Source organism: Micropterus dolomieu, linkage group LG06 (assembly GCF_021292245.1).
Source record: "Micropterus dolomieu isolate WLL.071019.BEF.003 ecotype Adirondacks linkage group LG06, ASM2129224v1, whole genome shotgun sequence".
Taxonomy (NCBI): domain Eukaryota; kingdom Metazoa; phylum Chordata; class Actinopteri; order Centrarchiformes; family Centrarchidae; genus Micropterus; species Micropterus dolomieu.
The window spans coordinates 17,056,468-17,077,576 of record NC_060155.1 but is presented as its reverse complement, the minus strand read 5'-3'; the positions used below and the strand labels follow the sequence as shown (position 1 = coordinate 17,077,576).

At 41.3% G+C, this 21,109-nt stretch overlaps 4 protein-coding genes across 6 annotated transcripts in view; 2 read left to right on the top strand and 2 right to left on the bottom strand.

Annotated features, from left to right (window-relative positions):
- Positions 1-21,109, bottom strand: part of ece2a (endothelin converting enzyme 2a) — a 181,317-nt gene that overhangs the window by 92,998 nt on the left and 67,210 nt on the right. The window lies entirely within an intron of this gene.
- otol1a (otolin 1a) lies at positions 870-2,723 on the bottom strand. The gene is made up of 4 exons (XM_046051475.1): positions 2,276-2,723; positions 2,104-2,193; positions 1,912-1,983; positions 870-1,735 (listed from the first exon to the last, which is right to left on the bottom strand). The coding sequence occupies exons 1-4, from the start codon at positions 2,721-2,723 to the stop codon at positions 870-872; spliced, it is 1,476 nt and encodes a 491-aa protein (XP_045907431.1).
- On the top strand, positions 8,294-17,415 carry ppm1la (protein phosphatase, Mg2+/Mn2+ dependent, 1La). Its single transcript, XM_046051479.1, has 4 exons — positions 8,294-9,196; positions 12,499-12,673; positions 14,071-14,232; positions 14,541-17,415. Exons 1-4 carry the CDS (start codon positions 8,798-8,800, stop codon positions 14,915-14,917), a joined length of 1,113 nt encoding a protein of 370 aa, XP_045907435.1. The 5' UTR covers positions 8,294-8,797; the 3' UTR covers positions 14,918-17,415.
- Positions 20,104-20,718, top strand: arl14 (ADP-ribosylation factor-like 14). The gene has a single exon (XM_046051860.1). It carries the CDS (start codon positions 20,113-20,115, stop codon positions 20,716-20,718), a length of 606 nt encoding a protein of 201 aa, XP_045907816.1. The 5' UTR covers positions 20,104-20,112.

Here is a 21,109-nt window from a genome sequence, read left to right as displayed (position 1 = left end):
TAAAAAAAAACCATTTCAGTCTTCTGTGTCCCTGTGGGTCTGAATCACCTACACTGCTGCCTTCAATCTTTGCTGATAATTAGGAGAAATAACAACACCTGTTCTTACCGCTGTTTCTGTATGGTACGGCCTTATAGGCCTAGTAAATCACCATATTCACATAATGAACTAAATTCAGGAACTTCAACAGAAACAGAGTTGTGGTAAATGACAAGTGGGAGTGAGAAATGGTGTACAAGAGTCTACAAGAATTATTTTTGCCATTCTGCTATGTGAATAGTATCTGCATGGAAGGCTCATGTATTAATTTGTTTTGCAGTCAATAAGTGGACAAGGACATGTTGAGTCTTAATTTGTGAATTTGTTTTGTTTTCTTTTGAATTTATACATATATATATATATATATATATATATATATATATAAAATGTACCAACACATCTTTACAAAACTTGGGCACCTTACCCCCTCTAGTGGGAACCAAATGCAATTATGGATCACTTAAATTGTGTGTTGGTCTCACTGACACACAGTTTGTCTATTCTATTTGCAACAACTGATGGCTGATAAATTAGCTTCTAGCTCTGGTTCTAAATAAATAAAACCCAAGGGTCACACATTTCAAGCGTACTCATTTTTAATGCATTGTTACAAAGAACTGAAGTGTTGCATACAGCTCTATAATCAAGCCTTGTCCATCTTCAAATACAGTAGGGCAAGCAAAGCATTTGGTTTGATTAACATGATAGATACTGAAGCAGCAGTATTTAGCTGAAACACATTAATTTCACAGAGCAGTGCAATAGGCTGAAGGTTGTGCAGAGTATACAAGAAGTTACAATCAGAGCTCATTCACGGTTAAAGTTTGCCGTCACAGGTTTTCCACAGCAGTCGGTTTCTTTGTGTCGGGGTAAAGCAGGAAGCCAGAGAAAGTGCTGTCATCCTCACTGCTGGAGTAAACTCCATTCCAGTCTCTCAGTGTCTCCAGCCACACCTGGTCGCCTTCAGTCAGATGCAGCAGAGCGAGGTTGGATGCCTGATCGATGTCCTGGCCGTACAGAGAATCCCGGGTCCGCAGCTTCCGTACCCCATTAACCACTAGGGCAGCACGCACAGGCCTGTTGCGCACAGTGATGTGGTAACTGAATAGGTAGACCCCTGGGTAAGTGACGTTGAATTTGTTGAGTGTTGGGTCCCAGTGCCCCTCCCCATTGTAAAACACCTTATCAAACTTCACGGGCAGGCTGGGTGGAGGGAAGGACCTGCTGGGGAACAAGCCTACACTGAAGGCAGAGCGAATCTGCTCCACACTCTCACCTGGTGAGCCTTTAGGCCCCCTCGGCCCACGCACACCTTTAAGCCCCTTTTCCCCCCTCAACCCTGCCATGCCCCTCCCTCCTGGAGGACCTGGGGGCCCTCTGGCACCAGTATCCCCCTTCCCTCCAAGAGGCCCTGGCTCCCCTCTCTCTCCCTTTACACCATCAGTTCCATTCAGTCCCATCTCACCTCTCAAACCAGGGGGCCCACGCTCACCTTTCTCGCCTTGTAAACACTCGCCTTTGAGCCCCTGTTCACCTTTCAGACCCTTTGTCCCAGCTAACCCAGGGGGACCCATAGGCCCCTCTCGCCCGATGCTTCCCTTAGTCCCATTTAGGCCAGGCTCTCCTCTTTCTCCCGGGTCACCTTTCAGACCACTGAAGCCACGTTCACCTTTATCTCCTTTGAGGCCTGGATCACCTGTAGATCATATGTAGAGAGGTTATATTCACATAGGAAGACATGCTTTCATTTTCAAATAGAAATGTACATTTGCATACACTTATAGGGTGCATTTAAACGTATTTTAATGTAATCCAATTCAGAAGATTGTCTGTATATAATTTCCACTAACGTTCTCATAGAAAACCACACACCTTTCTCCCCTGGTTTTCCTGGGATACCAGGGACACCAGGAAGACCTGCCAGTCCTTGATCACCTTTTTCACCTGTGGTAGTTTTGATAAATAAAGCGTAGAAAATGACATCCACAAAGTACTTATATAATACAGCGTTCTGCAAAAAAGAGAGACATTCAAAAACTCTCCTGCTGTTAAGCTCCGTTGTACCTATGTCGCCATTGAGTCCGTTGGCTCCAGGTAGACCTGCTGGTCCTGGAGGTCCTCTGAGCCCTGTCTCTCCCTTCTCTCCTGGTAAGCCTGGAAAACAGAGAGGAGTATGAAGAAGGATGCATTTTGATCTCCAAAAGAGAATTTTCCTGAAAATGATAATCCATTTTACCTTGAGGACCCCTCTCTCCTGACGGTCCCGGCTGCCCTCTCTCTCCCATGGGCCCTACGGGGCCTTTCTCTGGCGGACAGCACTCACAGAAGTTAAAGAAGCATTCATTGTAATCAAGGGTATAGTTTCCAGGGGTGTTGCCAGGGGGCGCTATGGCATCGTTGTGGAACTCAGTGGAGAAAGTGTCGCTGGAGTAGGTGGTGCTGTCTGTAGGGGACAGTGAGTAAGCGTCCATCATAACCTCAGTTGTCTCGTCTGTGGACAGGCTACTGGTTGGAGATGGGGTGGTGGTGGTGGTCCGTTTGAATCCTCCGCCGCTGCTCCCAGCTCGAGGAGGCTTCTTGGTTGTCTGAGGTTTGGGCCAGCGTGTGGTTCTGGTGCTGGAGGTCAGCACGGCCATCAGTACCACAAGGAAAGCGGTCAGGAAGACCAGACGAATGGACAGCATACTGAGGGCTTGACACAATAGTCTGTAAGGGAGAAGAGTGGAAGTTTGAAGAATATAAACACTTGGGAAATGTCTATTCTAGTGCAACACAGTGAGTTTTTGATTTATAATAAAGCAACAAGCACATCTTACCTGCTGGTGTAGACTGTGTTGACTCTTCATTCCATACCCTCCAACTAGTGATTGATGTAGGCTGCCTCCTTCCTTATATTGTCCTGATAGCCCAACTTCTGCACCTTTAAGCCAATGAGAGAACAAAGGACAGAAAACACAGGGGGTTATTAGGAGGTAGGTGGGCTGGCAAGAACAGATTACATGACTCCTGAGGGATATGAAATAAAGCAGGTTGTATACAAGGCAAGACTTTATTCTTTGTGGTATGGGATATGATTTCAGAGCCCGGGAGTACACACACTGCCAAAGCGTTGTTCACACACATGCTTGCTTTGTACACAAACAGCAGGAATATAAGGTTACACACAAAGATACACATTTGCAGAACATGTGTTCATGCACATGCAGTATATACTCACAAGCTCACGCATTGTTTTTAATGAATAACATCTCGTGTGAGAGTTACCGAGTGCAACACCTCGTGGTGACCACACCATTTGGCGATACCTCAAAGCAGAAAATGGATCTCCGTACACCCAGTGGGAGAAGGATCAATGTCCCAAAACAGACGACGTGGCAACATTGATCCAACTGTTCCTTGATCTAGCCAACCCAAAGAGCCCAGTACACCCAATAAATCTCATGGAAACCTGGCCCCAGTGAACCAAGCTTTAAATGTCTCAGAATGTGTTAGATGTAGTTTCAGCCTCTGACATTAACTCTGAATGATTCCTCATTGCTAAAGTTCCACACAAATTCTAATGCAGAGCCATATGATACTGGATGTGGCAAAAGAATAGATGAACAACTCAAAAGAGCAGGATGCATGGTGGACACAGCAAAAGGGCAGAGAAGGTCACTATGTCCATTTACAGTTGTCTAGCTTAAGATGACAAACTGAGTGTAGTTTGATGCAGGTTATGCAGTAAACAAGAAAATACAAGAAGAAAACCCTAAATAATTTAAGTTTAATCACTTAAGAAACAGCCTGAGATTTTCTACATATTGTAATTCTTCATCAAAGAAAGAAAAATTTTACTAATGAACAATTATAAGCCCCTATCAAACCTCTCGTTTTAAAGTAAAATACAATGTGGAAGGTAGATTTATTTGTCACATTACAAGTATAACTCCCTTCTGCTACATAGCAGACAATATACAGTAATATAGAAGCTATTATAAAATGGTAAACAGAAATAAACAACAATCAGTGGAGCAGTGCTGAGGATTAGCGTTTAAGAGTCTGATAGTTTGGGGGGAAAGCTGCTCTGCAGTCTAGTGGTGCGGCAGCAGAAACTCCTATACCTCCTCCCAGAACGCAGCAGTGTGAACAGGCTGTGGCTGGGGTGGATACTGTCCTTCAGTATCCTTTGGGGTCTGCACAGGCACCTCCCCGATATCACTGATGATGATCAGGAGATGAGTACCAATGATATTCTGAGCAATTTTAATCACTCGCTGCAGAGCCCTCAGGTCCTGGGTCGTGCACACCCCATGCCAGTTAGTGATGTTTCCAGTCAGGATGCTTTCTATTGCTGCTCAGTAAAAACTGCTTAGCACAGGAATTTGGGAACTTCTTAAGCTTCCTTAAGATATACAGTCAGTTTTTAAACTTTATTCACCAGTGTGGAGATGTAAGATGACCATGTCAGGTTCTCTTTGATGTTGATTCCACAGTGAGAACACAGCCCTAGCACTGGAGTGCTCAACACCAGTCTTGGTATTATTGGATCTCATTGCTGTATTCGACAAAGTTAACCACAACATATTACTTGACTGACTGAATTGGGTGGGACTTTCTGGCACAGTACTAAACTGGTTTGAATCCTCCTTAAAGAACAGAGACTACTTTGTGTCTGTAGGCAATTACACATCTAAGATGACAAAAATGACCTGTGGAGTTCCCCAGGACTCCATTCTAGGGGCCTGTTTTGTTCAACATTTACATCCTCCCACTGGCTGAGATTATGGAAAACAACTAAATATGTTACCATAATTATGCAGACGACACACAAATTTACATAACCATTTCACCATGGACTATAATCCCACACATGGGCTGAATAAGTGCATTGCAAAATGCATTTCTACATTTGATTTTGAGCCATCCAGACCTCTCAGGTTGTCTGGGACAGGTCTGCTGATTGTCCCCAGAGTCTAAAACTAAATATGGAGAAGCAGAGTTCAGGTTTTATGCACCACATATTTGGAACAAACTCACAGAAGACAGCTGCAACTCTCAGTTCTTTTAAATCAAGGCTGAAGACTTTCCTGTTTGTTACTGCCTTATATTATAGTTTTTCTCAGTCGCTTTGGTGCATTTCTCAGATCAGAATTGAAATTCTCAAAACTAATTGTTCAACCTCCACATCATCTTGTCACTTGTGCACATCATAAAAGCACTTTCTCATTGTTTTGAACAAATTAAAAATGACTTGACACACTGATGCAAATGATTATGTACAATTGTCTGCTGTTTCCTACATTATCAATTGCTTATGTCCTGCTGATCACAATGAATTATACCAGTGTCTGTTGAATAATCTTACCCCCCAAAACATCTAGGCATAAGTTAATTGCATTAGTCACTACATGCAAAAAGTTAAAATACTTTATTCATATCCTTTGCCTACAAGTATATACTCTAGCTAAACGAAATTTTGTTTCTTAAGGACCATAAGCAAAGTAAGAATAGACCACAACAACATCACAATAGCAACACTCATATCAATACTCAATACCAGTAAACAGTAACAATACAAAGTGAGAAGTAATATATATATATGTATATATATATATATATATATATATATATAAAGCGAATGTTATTTTCCCCTGAGAACAGGATAATTAATTTTCTCGTGATCACGAGATAACAAACCATAGCTGAATACAGGGGCTGGCAGGTACATTTCTTTAGGATAATTTCAAAGCAATTACCAGTGTCACTGGTTAGCTCAGTTGGTAGAGCACCGGGCTCAGTTTGATTAGTTTGATTCCTGTTCTTGTTGACTTTCTTTTTCTTCTTTTGTGTGTATTATCCTCTTCAGCAAATTTGTTATGAAGAGATTGAGGGGAATCCAATAACACATTTCCCTACAGCTATTTCAAAGGTTCCGAAAGTCGTCAGGAAATGTGTAACGTTACATGGATTCCCCTGAATGAGAAGGAATTTCCTCTGCCTTGGAATGATGGGGAAATAAATAGTCCATAGGTTGATGGATGTGGACCAAGAATGCACAAAGTCCAGCACATGCTTTACAGTAATGTGAGCATGTGAAACAGTCTTTTCATAAGAACTTTGTTGAAGAGGATTATGAAAAATATAAAAAAGAAAAATTTAGCCTTCAGTGAGAATTGAACACACAACCATAAACCTATAATTACTATGCTCTACCAAGTGAGCGAACCAATAATACAACAAACAACACTATAATTGCCATTATGGTTATCTCGAAATCACGAGAAAATGATGAGTAAAAAAATATTTGATTAGGGCTTCCGTATATATATATATATGAATGTATATATAGATAGACATTCTATACATGTCTATTAGAATTTTTTTGTAAATGTGTCCTGAATTGATGAAGATATCTGTTATGATGTGGAAGAGAATCTGTGATACAACAGACCGGAACGTCAGCCAAAGGGGTGTATCCCAGGCAACAGTCCCGTCTCTTTCTTTTCTTCTTACAATGACATGCTCTGTCAACAAATTACAGTACGAACAGTTAAAGCATAGCTGTGATTCCTGTCCTCTCTCCTGCAATGTATAACTTTGTACAGGTGAAAGTGATATATGCCATACAAAAAAAAGTGCAGCCTTGTGCATTTTCAATCATTATCATCACAATCTTAGCTAAAATGTACATCAGAAAATACTTACAGAGTACACTGTTATATTGACAAGATGGCTAAACATTTTGACTTGCTTGTTCATAAACAAGACACAAGGACTTGTCGTTCTGATGGCACCGTCAAGTTCAATGACATTAAGATTTGCTTTTGAGAGATAGACTAAGGATTTTGAGCAAGTTATGGGCTTTTGCAGGTAATCCACTGTGTTGTGCCGTTTGTACTACCTGTTTTGAGAAATGCCCTTACTGTTTTGCAAATATAAAGGATGATTCAAGAAATGCACCAAAGCGATTAAGAAATACTGTAAATACAATTTCAGGCTTTGAGGCTTTTGATTAATATCTCACACCGCACTCTAACTTTTACTCCCAACAAATGTAAAGAAGAGTGTGATGCATTGGTGTTCTAATGTCAATCCATACATTTAAGCAGATTAGCCTACAAAATGCTTTTATATCACCACGCTGCAAATCTAATTATACCACAACAGAGCTTGTTTTTGTAGGAAGACACACCGTATACTATTTACACTGAACTGTGGAGGTAGCCTATCCTGTATGCTCATGCTGCTGTCCCTGATGTCCCTCAACCTTACTGCCATTCAATTTTTCACCCAAGCCACCATGCTCAGCCAAGTCAAATGATCAATGACATACAAAAGACAGCAGCATACCTGTGTGCTCATTTATAAGGTCTTGTTATCTAAGTAGCAGAATCAATTAACATCCTTAGTTCAAAGGGAACAACCATGATATGTGTGATCACTGCTTTGTGTGAACAGCATGCATGTTGTGATGTTGCATTTATGTAATTTGTTCTCAGGCCTCCCTTGTAAAATCGATGTTAATCTCAATGAGACTTCTTGAATAAATAAAGATGAACTGAACACCTGCTTACTGTAAATATCGCAGTCAGAGGTGTATTACTGCAGAGAGCCACGAAGAGGCAGTGTTTGATCAATGCAGTAAATACCATCTGAACATAATGCCTATTATAATCTCACATCAGGTATTGAGCTCATATGTTATGCTATAATATAGAATTAGTTATTATTGTGCAACAGCCTACCATTTTTTATGTAAATGTTGCTGCCTAGGTATTGTATTTATTTGTACTTTGTATGTGGGTGTATTCTGTTCTATTCTACGCCTAGTTTCTAGTCTGTTATATTTATTAATGTCCATTGGCTCATAAAAAGTCAGCAGGGCTATAAACCGTTCCATGATGAATTGGAGATATTATGGACTGAATCTGTAGCCTATGATACGAGTATGATAGCCTATGTCAAATTATAGGCCTACTCGATGACATCATCATTTGATTCCGCAGCCACCGTCATTGGTTCCAGTGTTTTGCTTGTCAGTTGCTGTGAACTCGCAGCTGCGCACTCTTGTCAGCGCCGGCTACATTCAAAGGACGAGCCCATGTCAATTTGGCAACTATCAAACACACTTCCGCTAAAGACTTTCAAAATAAAGCCTTTGCTTTAAAAACATCCATTTAGCACGAGCTTCGGCCTACAGCTCCTTCTAATGTTTCCGGTCTCATTCTTACTCTCCCATGGTGGTTTGACACAGCTCAAGAATGGAGGCGTGTGTGTGTGAAAAATTGTATGTTTATGCGAAGACTGAATAGACACATAGGCCTAAATAAAAACGGGGTCAGCGGCAGCAAAGGAGGACACCTCCGAGTCACATTGTCGACCCTCGCTCTCCTCCGGTGACTCCCATGTCTCTCTCCGGTGTGGGTCTAACCCAAAAAATCCGTCATCCAACAATGGGCTGCGGGAGATCGGCTCAACTCGGAGAATCCCCTTGCAGCTGTTCCGGGAGCCGAGGATAGGACCAAGGCATCGGGCCGAGTCAATGAGGGTGGCCTGTCCGCTTTTGTCCTGCGTCTCTCGGGCCGGTGTCTGGCAGGCAGCCGTGCACAGTGCGGTAATGCGGTCGGAGTAGAAAATACAGGCGCCCCAGGAGCACTTTAAATGTTGAAACTCAGGCGTTGCCAGAAATTGTGGTAGTGAATCGATCTCTTTATAGTTCCGCTGAGCGGATGGAGTGAAAAGGGGAGAGAGATAGACTGCAGCTTGGTTGCGTGTGATGATAGGAGACACAATGACGCTCTTGTCTCTTCTGGGTCGGATCATGCGCTATTTTCTCCTCAGGCCTGAGACATTGTTTCTGTTGTGCATCAGTCTGGCGCTGTGGAGCTATTTCTTTCACACGGACGAGGTGAAAACCATCGTCAAGTCCAGCCGGGACGCCGTGAAGATGGTGAAGGGGAAAGTGGCGGAGATGATGCAGAATGACCGGCTGGGAGGCCTCAGTGTCCTGGACGCAGAGTTCTCCAAAACCTGGGAGTTCAAGAATAACAACGTCGCCGTGTACTCCATACAGGGGAGGCGAGATCACATGGAGGACCGCTTCGAGGTGCTCACCGACATCTCCAACAAGACCCACCCGTCCATATTCGGGATATTTGACGGCCACGGTGGAGAGGTAGGCTGAGAGGGAGAGGGTGCAGTTTTATCACAATACGTTTGGAGCCTGTGGTGGCAATTCGAGTTTTCAAATAAACACCTCAGGCAAACACTTGTCTTTCTGTGAATTTTATTCAAGTCTTCTGCAGAAGGACTCACAGCAACACACATACGCCGTGTACATGTATGCTCGAATGAGTGAGAAGCTCTGTGAGCCTATTATTTTTCCAGCTTTAGGGTCAATCATATCATCCCACAGACCTCCTGCTGCACACAGGGTAGCATCATTTGGATTGAGAGCAGGTACAGAGACAGACTGGAAGTTCTCTGGAGATTGCATGCTTCTTTTAGACCTATTTTAATCCCATCATGACATTTAGGAAGATTTAGACTTAACATAATATGGCATATCATATTTTTTATATATTATTTAAAAGGTAGAGATAAATTTATATTAGAAAAAAATAATAAACAAAATAACAATAGGACACCCACCCCCTGCATCATTGTATTCTTTTGTGGCAACACCTCCTCCTTTCCACGGCCAATTAGGGAGTTAACTTGGGATTCATCACAAAGAGCTTGTGAGTGTGTGTGTGTGTGTGTGTGTGTGTGTGTGTGTGTGTGTGTGTGTGTTTAGGGTTTTGTCTGTCTTTCTTCCACTCCCTGTGTTAAGGGTCAGGGGTTTCTCATGACCACGTGTCCTGGATGCCATCTGTCACACCACCATCACCATCACTGTCCGCCAGAGGATCCAGTATGACACATTTCACCCAAGGATTCTGTCTAGGTTTCTGATTTAGAGCCCAGACTTCCTGTTTCACATCATTTATTGTTAAATTTTTCCGCTAATGCAACACATGAACAGATATAGATTGCAAGCAACTCTTTGGTGACAATTATTTTAACACAAAGTCATCATTGTAGCCTATTAATCCAAGAATTTCAATTATTATTTTTTTTAAAAAGCACCTATCAAGCTCTGCATACAAAGTTTCATATGTAACTAAAAGATGAATGTCATGGTTAAATTACATTTGTGTCACAGTTGGGAGCTCCATCTCTCAAACTATATGTTCTAAAATTGCACCAGAATATTCATCCCTGTGAATGACATGCTGTACATCTACATTTTGTATCATCAAAAATACTAGAGGAGCTGCCCGTTCTCTTTTTAAAAAGATGAGTTGCAGGAGTTGCTGCATTTTGTTCAGTCATAGAGAGTAGTAGGTTGTTTACCCATCTGATCCCTCTGTCTATTTCTGTTTCATGAACAAATATTTATCCTTCCTGTTTTTCCTGACATTGCACTCTTTCTCCCTCACTTTCACTCTCTCTCTCTCCTGCAAGCTTTCCACCCTGTCCTCCCTTATTTTAGTCTAATTTGTGTATCTGTGCATAAGTGTGTTTATTTGTGTTTGCTTGTTTGGTTCCCCTCCTTTTGCTTATTCTCTATTGCTATCCTTTTATCTGTCACAGGAATGGGTCGCTGTGACATCAAGCACAGCATAGGGACATTAGCATCACACCACACCTCCTGAGATATGGAATCATACTCATTCCCATAACTACAGTTTCCAGTCTAAAAATGAAGCACTGACAATATATAGATAGTAGTTATATAAGATAAGTCTCATGTTAAGGGTTCTTTAGTAAAGGCTGTGTTTAGCTTCTGGGACTCGATGATGCTAATGGCGTTAGGAAAAATCACCACATGTGTGGATATCCTTTGTGATTTATTTGCTAGTGCATTTTTATGCAGGTTGGTGAAAGCAAACACTCACACACACACATCACCATTATTAAATGCAGCAATGCCGCCAAACCAAATACGGGCAGATAGAACAGGCTTTCTCTGCCACTGCAGTGCGCTCTGGCTCTGAAAATATGCAGGGAACAGGTCCCTGTTTTCTTTTCTTTCTTTTTTTTTTCTCGGAGGGAGGGGGGTTCTTGTATTTTTTTTTATCGGTAAGGCCCAGAATGAGTTATGGCCCAGAATTATAAAAGTCAGCACAAGCTGCTGCTGCTCTTTTAACATGATTCACTGAGACTATTTGCTGTTGAAGCAAGAACTTTTAAAAGGCTTTCACACTACTTTGCTGTATAAAATGGAATTTATATTCATACGCTAACTCTGGAGTCAAATGGGATTTAACAAAGCGGCAGTGTCAATAAGAGATCCATTAATCAAATTTTAATAAAATTGGTCCAATATTTTACAGTCATTAAATCCTCAGACAGTGAAATATTTGAGCCATTTATGAAGTGCACTGGCATTTTCAGCAGGTTACGACAAATGGAAATTTATACTTGAAGCTCTTTTCATGATCAAACCTCACTGAGTGCCGTTCTTTCCAATTAAATAAATTAATGAGTACACTTGTGCAGCGAAAGGGGAAGACAGGGGGGCGGGGGGCTGCAGGACAGGATGGTTTACTTTAGTGAATCTGTTATAATATTTCACGTCCAGGTCTCGTCCCCTTGTATTTTATTCCCAATTCCAATTAACTAAAGATGAATATTTTAAGTACAAATGTAGCAGAGAGGTTTAAATATAAACTCTTGAGACACATGTTTGTCTTTGATTAGGTTTTTGGCTGTATTTGAGTTGGTATTAATTAAAACCAAAATGCAATGATCCTAACCATGAACGTTTTAGTGCTGAAGGGTCAAAATTAAGATAAAATTCAAACTGAATTCACATGGCGTCTCATACTTGTGCTGTCGAACTGTTTTGGCGCATCAGAACAAAACAGTGACGCATGTAGATCAAATGGTTCGAAGTGGCCTGACCCTTAACACATGAACACATGAAATATAGAATATGTACTCTGCATCATTGGGACATTAAGATGGTGTAACATTTTCCCATTTTAGATTTGATTTGAAGGCATTAGCATAATGGAAATCTTGGCACAGAAAATGAGGGAATAAGCAGAATAGCAAAGGCAGGAGGAGGAGGGAAAGTGGGCTCGAGGATGAAGAGGTTGTTCAATAATTCAGCGCAGAGCACCTGCTGTAAGAAACTGAAAAAATAATTAATTTGAGTACACTGGAGCATATTACCTGGCAACTATGGCTAACTATAACATCTTTACAATAATATTTATCCTATGCTGGTTTATGCCTATTAAATTACTGATTAAATTATGATTAAATGTTTATGTATAATACAGTTCAGCAAGTTATTTGTATAAGAAACTTGCTGTACATCATATAACTACGGTAAAATCTGAAAGTTACCATCTTACCATGGAACCTGCACTAATTTTAGACGTTGTCTTAAATTCTTGTAGTATAATTACCTCCTCCCTCTCCCAGGCTGCAGCGGACTATGTGAAGGCCCACCTACCAGAAACCCTGAAGCAGCAGCTGCAGTCCTTTGAGAGAGAGAAGAGAGAGAGCGCTCTCTCTTACGCCAACATCCTCGAGCAGCGCATCCTGACTGTGGATCGTGAGATGCTGGACAAGCTCTCTGCCAACCACGATGAAGCAGGTCAGGAGGGAGAGGAGAGTGGTGGGAAGTGAATACATATAGTACTGTGCAAAAGTCTTGGGCCAGTGTGGCAAAATGTGTAAAGTAAGTTGTTTTTAATGTTTTTAAAAATAGACATGTTAATAGATTAGATTTATCAGTTACCAAATGTAATGTGAGTGAACAGTAGAAAAATCTAATCAAATCAATATTTGGGGTAACCACCCTTTGCCTTCAAAACAGCAACCTAAAATTCCAACCACACAAATGAAGCATACAAACAAAAAACAAATACTTTAAAAATGTCACTTTACATCTTTGGTCATACATTTTAATCTAAAACTCAACATCTGCACTGTCTTCAAGTGCCTTTTCGATCGGCATTCTTGCTCTCTGCCTCTTAAAGGACACGCTGTGTCGCAGCTCCTCGGCTATCAAATATAACATCCTCTCTGCGCAGTGCCATTTACCTCTGTGATGGGCTCCCTCTGTGCACTCCACTTGTAATACTGACTGAGAAAAGTGAGAGTGCTGTGTTGTAACATCATGCCGCTGCACATTGATAATAGTGTAATTGATAGTCTTTACGTTGATTTAAAATTCAGAGCTACTGTCCAGATTGATCAGTTGGTGGCACTGGATACCTCAAACAAGTTTTCCCTTCATTTCTTTTCGGTCTATGTTTTTTCATTGTTGATTTGTTTGGTGCCAGTCTGGGATTGTGTAAATTCAGTATATTTAAGATACAATGGAAAACCCAATAATTCACTTGTGAATCTCTTTCTATAGGACTCATTTTGATCAGTCTGTATTTGTTGTGCTTGTTTTACTATAGACTTGTAAAACTCAATGTTCTCCAAGCGGTTTCTCTGCCGGTGGTCCCACTCTATAAGTTGCACCATTGATTTAATGTCTTTTCTTCCACGAATATACCACATTTGAAAGGTCAAACATTCCTATATTCTACCATAGGTTTCTGTACACGTACTCTCAGCCCTTTGGATTAGTCACTGTATTTACTATAGTGCGGCTGTCTGCTCTCTTGACATTTTCATTCCTAGAGAGGTATCTACTAAAACACTGGATGCAATCTTAGCCCTTGCTCACCAAGGTTAAAGATCACATTAACCAAACACTAACTTTATGTCTCTTATTTGCTCTCAATAGCTACCATAAAGTTGTTTTGTGTAATATATTGACTTTGGCACAAATAGTAATTGCAAATATGGTTTGATTTTAAAAAAACAACAACAATTTAATGCCATGTTTTTTGAATCATCACAGGCTATGTTATGATGTGGCAAACCCTGAGCTTCTGTTACTCCCAACACACAGCCAGATTTGATTCAGGATTGTTAGGCACTCAACGGCCTTCTCAGCTGTTTCCTCTCATTTTTGACTTTCCATCCCCCATGCAGGAACGACATGTCTTGTAGCGCTGCTGTCGGACCGAGAACTCACAGTGGCCAATGTTGGAGACTCTCGTGGCGTGTTGTGTGACAAAGATGGGAACGCTGTAGCACTATCACATGACCACAAGCCATATCAGCTCAAAGAGCGCAAGAGGATCAAGAGGGCAGGTACATGATGAGAGAAACAGCCCTGTAATTTAAAGCACACACTGAATGTGCCTGTACTAAATCTCTTGTGGTTGATTTTGGGGTCTTTGTTTGCCACCTGTTGGTGTATTCAGGAACAACATTGAGTTAAACAAGTTAAAGCACTGGGTCAGATTTTGATGTCTGAACCTAATCAAGTTATCTCAAATTGATTCAGTATTTCAGAGGTTATTTTAGTATTCCACCAGCCATGAGTCGGCTTGATATGCAGTATGTCAGCATATAGCCACCAAGCATGTTTTTTTTTCATTGTTATGTCTTCATTTCCAGAGGTTTTATCAGTTTTAATGGATCCTGGAGAGTCCAGGGAATCCTGGCTATGTCCCGCTCTCTAGGGGACTACCCGCTGAAGAACCTCAACGTAGTCATCCCCGACCCTGATATCATGACCTTTGACTTGGACAAACTGCAGCCAGAGTTCATGATCCTGGCATCAGATGGCCTGTGGGACGCTTTCAGCAATGAGGAGGCCGTCCGGTTCGTCCGCGAGCGCCTGGACGAGCCTCACTTTGGTGCCAAGAGCATCGTCCTCCAGTCTTTCTACCGCGGCTGCCCCGACAACATCACTGTCATGGTGGTGAAGTTCAAAAGTGGAGCTGGGGGGAGTAGCAAGGCGGGGGGTGCAGTAGGGCACGGTCATGTTTAGAGCTCACATTGTGATCAATGTTTTCTAAGATTTTCCCCATCTTCTGGATGGAGCACCTAGTGTGATATCACAGGAGGGCAGGGAGAATTTAAAGTGTGGACACTGAGGACTGTACTTTTGATAAACGCACACACATAAAGACACACACACACACATGCAAAAACACAAAAAATCGGGTTTTGTTTTGTTTGTAAGTTTCTGATTGAGATAAGGGCATTTAAACACAATCTCATAACCATCATGCTTAATGATGAATACTTTAAAATACTGAACAAACAATGGGGATGCATAAACACAGGACAGCCAGACACCAAACAGGGGATTTTCTCTTAACCAGCACACATTAGACTGTGATTGATTTTACTACTGTTTACTGCACATGCACGTTAATGGTACAGCTCCACTGGAGGCTTCTTCAGAGGAGGCTTCAACTAGTGCCTACTCAAGAATTACTGTGCAACTACAGGAAGCTAACTGACAATGAATCTGCGAAAACACCACCCTGCTTGCTGCATTTTGATGATGCGCTTAAATATTGTATGCGTTTGTTGACCTGGAGAATGTTCTCAAATATAAAAAGACTCCAGTGCATCCATACCTGTTTATTTAACTTGAAATGATGCTACGCCTAAATTTGAACTTTTTGAGATTCAAACACTCCCCTGTAGACATGAGAGGTAACTGTCAACGATTTGTAGTTTCATGGCCTGGCTGCAGTCAGCCTCATTTCATACTCCTTACAATCTAAAGCCAGCGGTCATCACGATGGGAAAAAAGTAGCATAAATATGGAGTTAGCAGGAGCTCTGATTGGCTGGCTTCTATGTGTTGGCAGGACTCTGACCCATCACAGCTCCAACTACTGCTACTACTACTGTGGGTTGGATTTCATTTAATCTTTACGTGGCCCACCGCTTACACATCTTTAAATTAAAGAGATCACAAAATGGAAACTACAATTGTTTTTAATTGTAATTGTTTAATCAGGAAACTAATGACTTGCGAGAGGGAATATGAAAGGCAGACACCTAAATAATTGGAATAAATGTTACATATAAAAGCCTTTTGTAAAACAAACGTTGTGATTCCATTTTAAAATGTATACAAATGCACCATTTAAAGGTGGATTATTGAAATAGAATTAGTAATGGTCTAATTTAATGATCTTTTTTTATTATTTTTACTTTTATAAGGCATACTTTTAATGTTGATTTAATGAATCAAATTATAATAGTTTTTTTGTTGTAGTTGATCAATGTATTAATTGTTGTAATAATTAGTAATAATGAAACAGTTTAACATGGCTAAATACATAACTTGTTAAATATACATCTTCTGTTGATTTGTGCACATTTGGTCAGGATAACTAGCTGTTTTAAGGATGGATGTAACTGTTAGACATTTTCGTGAGCCAACCAGTAGACTACATTTAAACCAATGAATGAGCAGAAGGTGGCTAGCCAGTGAGCCACGAAAGAGTAGTCTCAGAAGTTTCTATGGATATTTTCAAATTTCTTCACTGTAAAGAATGGTCACCATTGGAATCCTTTACTATAGCCACTCTTGTCTTTGAAGCCTGAAACTAAGCAAAATTTTACAGCCACTTTTCAAGTGTTCAGAAGGTTAGTGATGCTCAAGAAATGCTTTTGGGTTAACACACACACACACACACACACACACACACACACAGAGAACAAAATGCACTTTTAAGATGTTTTTATTATTTGGAATGGTAAATTCTCACATATCAGCCAGTGTAAACTCTCAATATCCTCCTAACACGAGGGTTTCAATGTATGTAGAACCTGATTTAGTTCCTAACCTTTCCCCTTTTGGTACTGCAATTTTGTGGAGCTCATGTAAACTGTTCCGTCAAAGTTGTTTTACACCATCTGCATCAGGGCATGTGCTTTGGCTTATCCATGTTTGTGTATGTCTCCATGGACACTGGTGGCTGCCTTTGACCTGGGAAGCACACGAAACAGACTTCCACACCTCTGCTGCTAAAAGATGACTCATCATGAGCTGTGCTGCTGCGGCCTGAATGCCAGTAGCTTGTAATATGACATGAGCAATGCACCTGGTGTCATGGACAGCAGCAACCTGTCAAGGAAAGTTACAGTAAACCATACATGATTTACTACTGTTTTATGTTCAACTACTTTTTACCACTGTGTTTCATGACTTTTTGCATCAGCTGAGAGAAGCTTTTTGTATTTTATTTTTTCCTCCATTTAACAGTTTACCTAATGCCTTATTTATTGTTTTTGGACTAATACGTTTTTGGATGCGTCTGGCGGTGTGCCAGTATATTAATTTTTTTGTTCTTCTGCACATGAGCAGAAGTTTACAATCAATTAGATACCCATCACTTTCATGTTGAGAAGTAGTCCTTGATACACACATGTTGAGCGGTTGCTCAGTGTAAAAGAAAAGAAAACAGTGTAAAGAAATTCTGTATGTAAACTATCAGTATTAAACAAACTCTTTCATCTTAAATGTATATGCCCCTTCATTCTTTATATCTCAAAGGCCTGACATTTCATTCTGGCCTAACTGTGCAGCATGATTTCACTACAAAGACACTTTTTTTCTCAAGTGTCCTTTTTTAAATCAGGTTCTTAGCAGTAAGTTTATGGTATTTGTGTAGTCAGTTTTGAGATTAAAAAAAGTAATTTATTTTTCACAACTTATTCATCCATAGACTATGCTTTTGTATATTCGCAACACATCTAGGTGCATTTTCACACATGCACAGTGCTGCTGATCCTACAGAAGAGCCCCTGAAGAAGTTGCTAAAGGGCACAACAAATGTAGATGTTGAGGAAAGGGACAAGCCATGACTCATGTTCTTCTGTTCTCTCAGTTGTGTTCTTGCCACCAACCGCAGGTCTCAAGAACGTGTTTCTTGTAGATCATTTAGCGATCAGCAGTTTTGTTGGTGAGCTCAGAGTTAGGCTTGGCACGTGACGTCTTCTGAGTATTTCTGGGATGCCTCTACCGAACCGCAAATAGCTTCCCATGCCATAACTCTGCGCTGTCGCCTGCAAGGCTACTCAGCCCCGCTGCAGCCCTCAGGAGGGGAAGCGCTCGATGATGCCACGTTTGACGGGTCTGTAACAGGTGGGGGGACTCAGAATAGCTCAGACATGAACTGATCCAAATGCCCAAGACCCGTGTTGCAACATTCAGGCGTCTAATAACCATAAAGACACACAAGTGCGTCACACTACAGCTTTACGGGAACTCTTTGCCCTATTTTATGTGGATTTGGCACTTTATAAGTGAGACAAGTGCTCGCAGGCACCAGAGGAAGAAGACGACTGTCATTTAGCCAACTCATAAATAACCAAGCGTTTAGCAACTCTGGTTTGTTTTTTAATTCCCTTGTATCCTTTAAAGGGGTATTTTGAATTGAAGATACAGTATGGGACAGCAAGGCTCCAAATCCTCCATAGAAGCGCGGGTGATTTTCCAACGAGTTGGCTCGGTGGACTTGTGTCAGAAAACGGACGCATGTTCCACTCCTGCCTTCGTTGTCCACATTCAGAAGAAGGTGACCAGTCAGTCAGCCTGTCTTCACTCTTCTTCCCGGGCACTGGAGAAGTCAACACCCCATCACCGACCCCAAAGCCGCTGTGACACTGGAGGACTAGTTTACGTGATGGATAATCCAACCGGTGGCGTGTGGGTGAAGCCGGGAGAGAAACGGACCAGTTCTTGATACAAAAATAAAATCTCCAGGCGAATTGTAAACGAATTATTCGATGGCATTAAGTCTAGCACTTTGTGACTGAAGCTTTGGCGTCTTCTGAGCAGCAGGATGCTACCGATTTGGGTTCCTGCGCTGAAGTGCATCCACACTGCAGCGTCTGGAATAAAGGTTGATTTAAATTGTCTTAGTGACATAGAGGAGTTGGCTGGACTGATCACTAATTTATTGATTTAGTCCATATCGGACATTTATAGTCAGTGTCAGACTGCAGGAGAGGGAGATGAGTGGATGCGAAAAGTGCCATGCGTCATGCACGCAGAGATAATATGTTTTCTTTGGAAACAGAGTCATTGTCTTGTTGACATGATTGTAAGTGATTATGTTTTTTTAAGAATGCAAACCTAACTGTTTTAATTTTCAGAATAATCAAATCAAATGAAAGAATTTGCTTGGGTTAAGTCAGTGCTGAGAGTTGGCTAACAACAACTCTGCTATTTAGATTGTTTGTAAACAGGGTGTACTTTAGCCTACTGTCAATGGCTGACCAACTTTTATTTATTTTCCTTCCTTTTAATTTGACTGTATCCTCTTTTTATTAATTTATGTAATACCATAGCACACAAATGTATTTAAATCAAATGTTTTTTTATATGGTATGTTTACGGTAGTTTGAATGTGATGGACTGGAGGTCAGTGTTGACCCACCTTTAGATTTAAGGAGAATGTTTGTCCAGAATGTCTCTCTATAACTGAAAGGTGTCATGGCAGTATTGAGGCGGCTTATGGCGCCTTTTGTTTTTGAGAAGCTCTGGAAGGTTTGAAGTGGTTTGGGAAAAGTAAAGGCGCATTTGAGGGACACGGCATCCACATTTCACATTTCTGTCAACTGGATGTCACGGTTGGAACTGTTAGAAATGTATATGTTGAAATGAATAATTTAAAGATTTAAACCTCTCATATTAATTTCTTTATTTTACTGTAGAGGAATCTAACGCTGGTGCAGCAAGAAACGGTATTTCTTTTTTTGGCAGAGGAAGTCTGTATATTGTTCCTTACGTTTGCCTATTTATTGTCACTTACACCAGGGCAGCTATTACGTTGCGAGTTAATATGTAATTACAATTAAAAATTGATTTTCAGGCAAATTATTGTATCTCATGTGTGCAACATGGTCCAAAAACAAGCATGGCTTAAACAGCAGAATGTAATTAGTAACTCAGGATCACTTAAAAATATTGTTCTTATAGACCTTTGTATGACTCACAGCGCAAATAAACAAGGGATATCCTCCGGTTGGTCGAAACTTTGCCCTCTGGTGTGGCGCCTTATCGGTGAGCTGTAAGTTATAGTCAGCATGGAACTAATGGCTTATCTATTTAACTCCGGGCAACGCACTAAGCAAACACTCGTCAAAAGGGTAAGTTATGGGGAAGATGTGCATATTCTAATTGAGTTGACTGCCTTTATCTCTCCCCGTCGCCATGGGACTGCGAGGATCTAAACCACCAGAAGCCAGAGTTCTCCTTCTGGGCCTGGACAACGCTGGAAAATCGACTCTTCTTTACAAACTGAAGCACAACGCGTGCGTATGCACGGTTCCCACCATTGGCTTCAACGTGGAAATGCTCGAAGTGAGAAAGAACAGGAAGAACATCGCCTTAACTTTGTGGGATGTTGGTGGTCAGGGAAAGATGCGCGAGCACTGGAAGAGTTTCCACCAGGACACAGCAGCGGTCGTGTTTGTCGTGGACAGCTCGGACAGGAGGCGTCTGGGGGAGGCGCGGAGGGAGCTAGACAACACACTGAGGAGCGAGCAGCTGCGGGGCCGGCCGCTGATTCTTCTCGCCAACAAACAGGACGTGAACGGCGCTCTGAATGTCACTGAAATCAAGGACATGTTTAACCTGACAAAAATTTGCTCAGGTCGGGATTGGTTCGTACAGCCTTGTTCCGCATCGACGGGAGTTGGAGTTGAGGAGGCTTTCAAACGAGTGGTCCAAATGGTCAAACTCCCATCAGACTCTGGGGCGATGAGAGACAATATCAAGGAAACGGTGCACTACCTCAAAGCTTCTCGCAAACATTAGGTTTTATTTGGCCTATATGAAATGTGCTATTTTCAAACCATTGACAATCTGACAAATTCATTTTGAAATAACCTTTTACTAGGCTATCTATACTAATGCATACCAACAATAAACCATATGTGAATAGATCAGACCTTTTGGTTAAGTCTATACATTTTTATGCGCATGTACCAATCCCAGTTGCGACTACAGAACCTTGCTGGCTACTTAAGACTGGAAACATTAGGCTAGCTATTATGATACTACCTATTACGGATAGCCTACCACAGGAAACCCAACGTACCATGAAGTGTATGAGTGTGCATTAATAGCACTGCTGAGTATAACAAACACGCGATAAGAAATGATTTTAACGGAGTTGTGCAGCATATTTTCTTTCAATTATTAAACA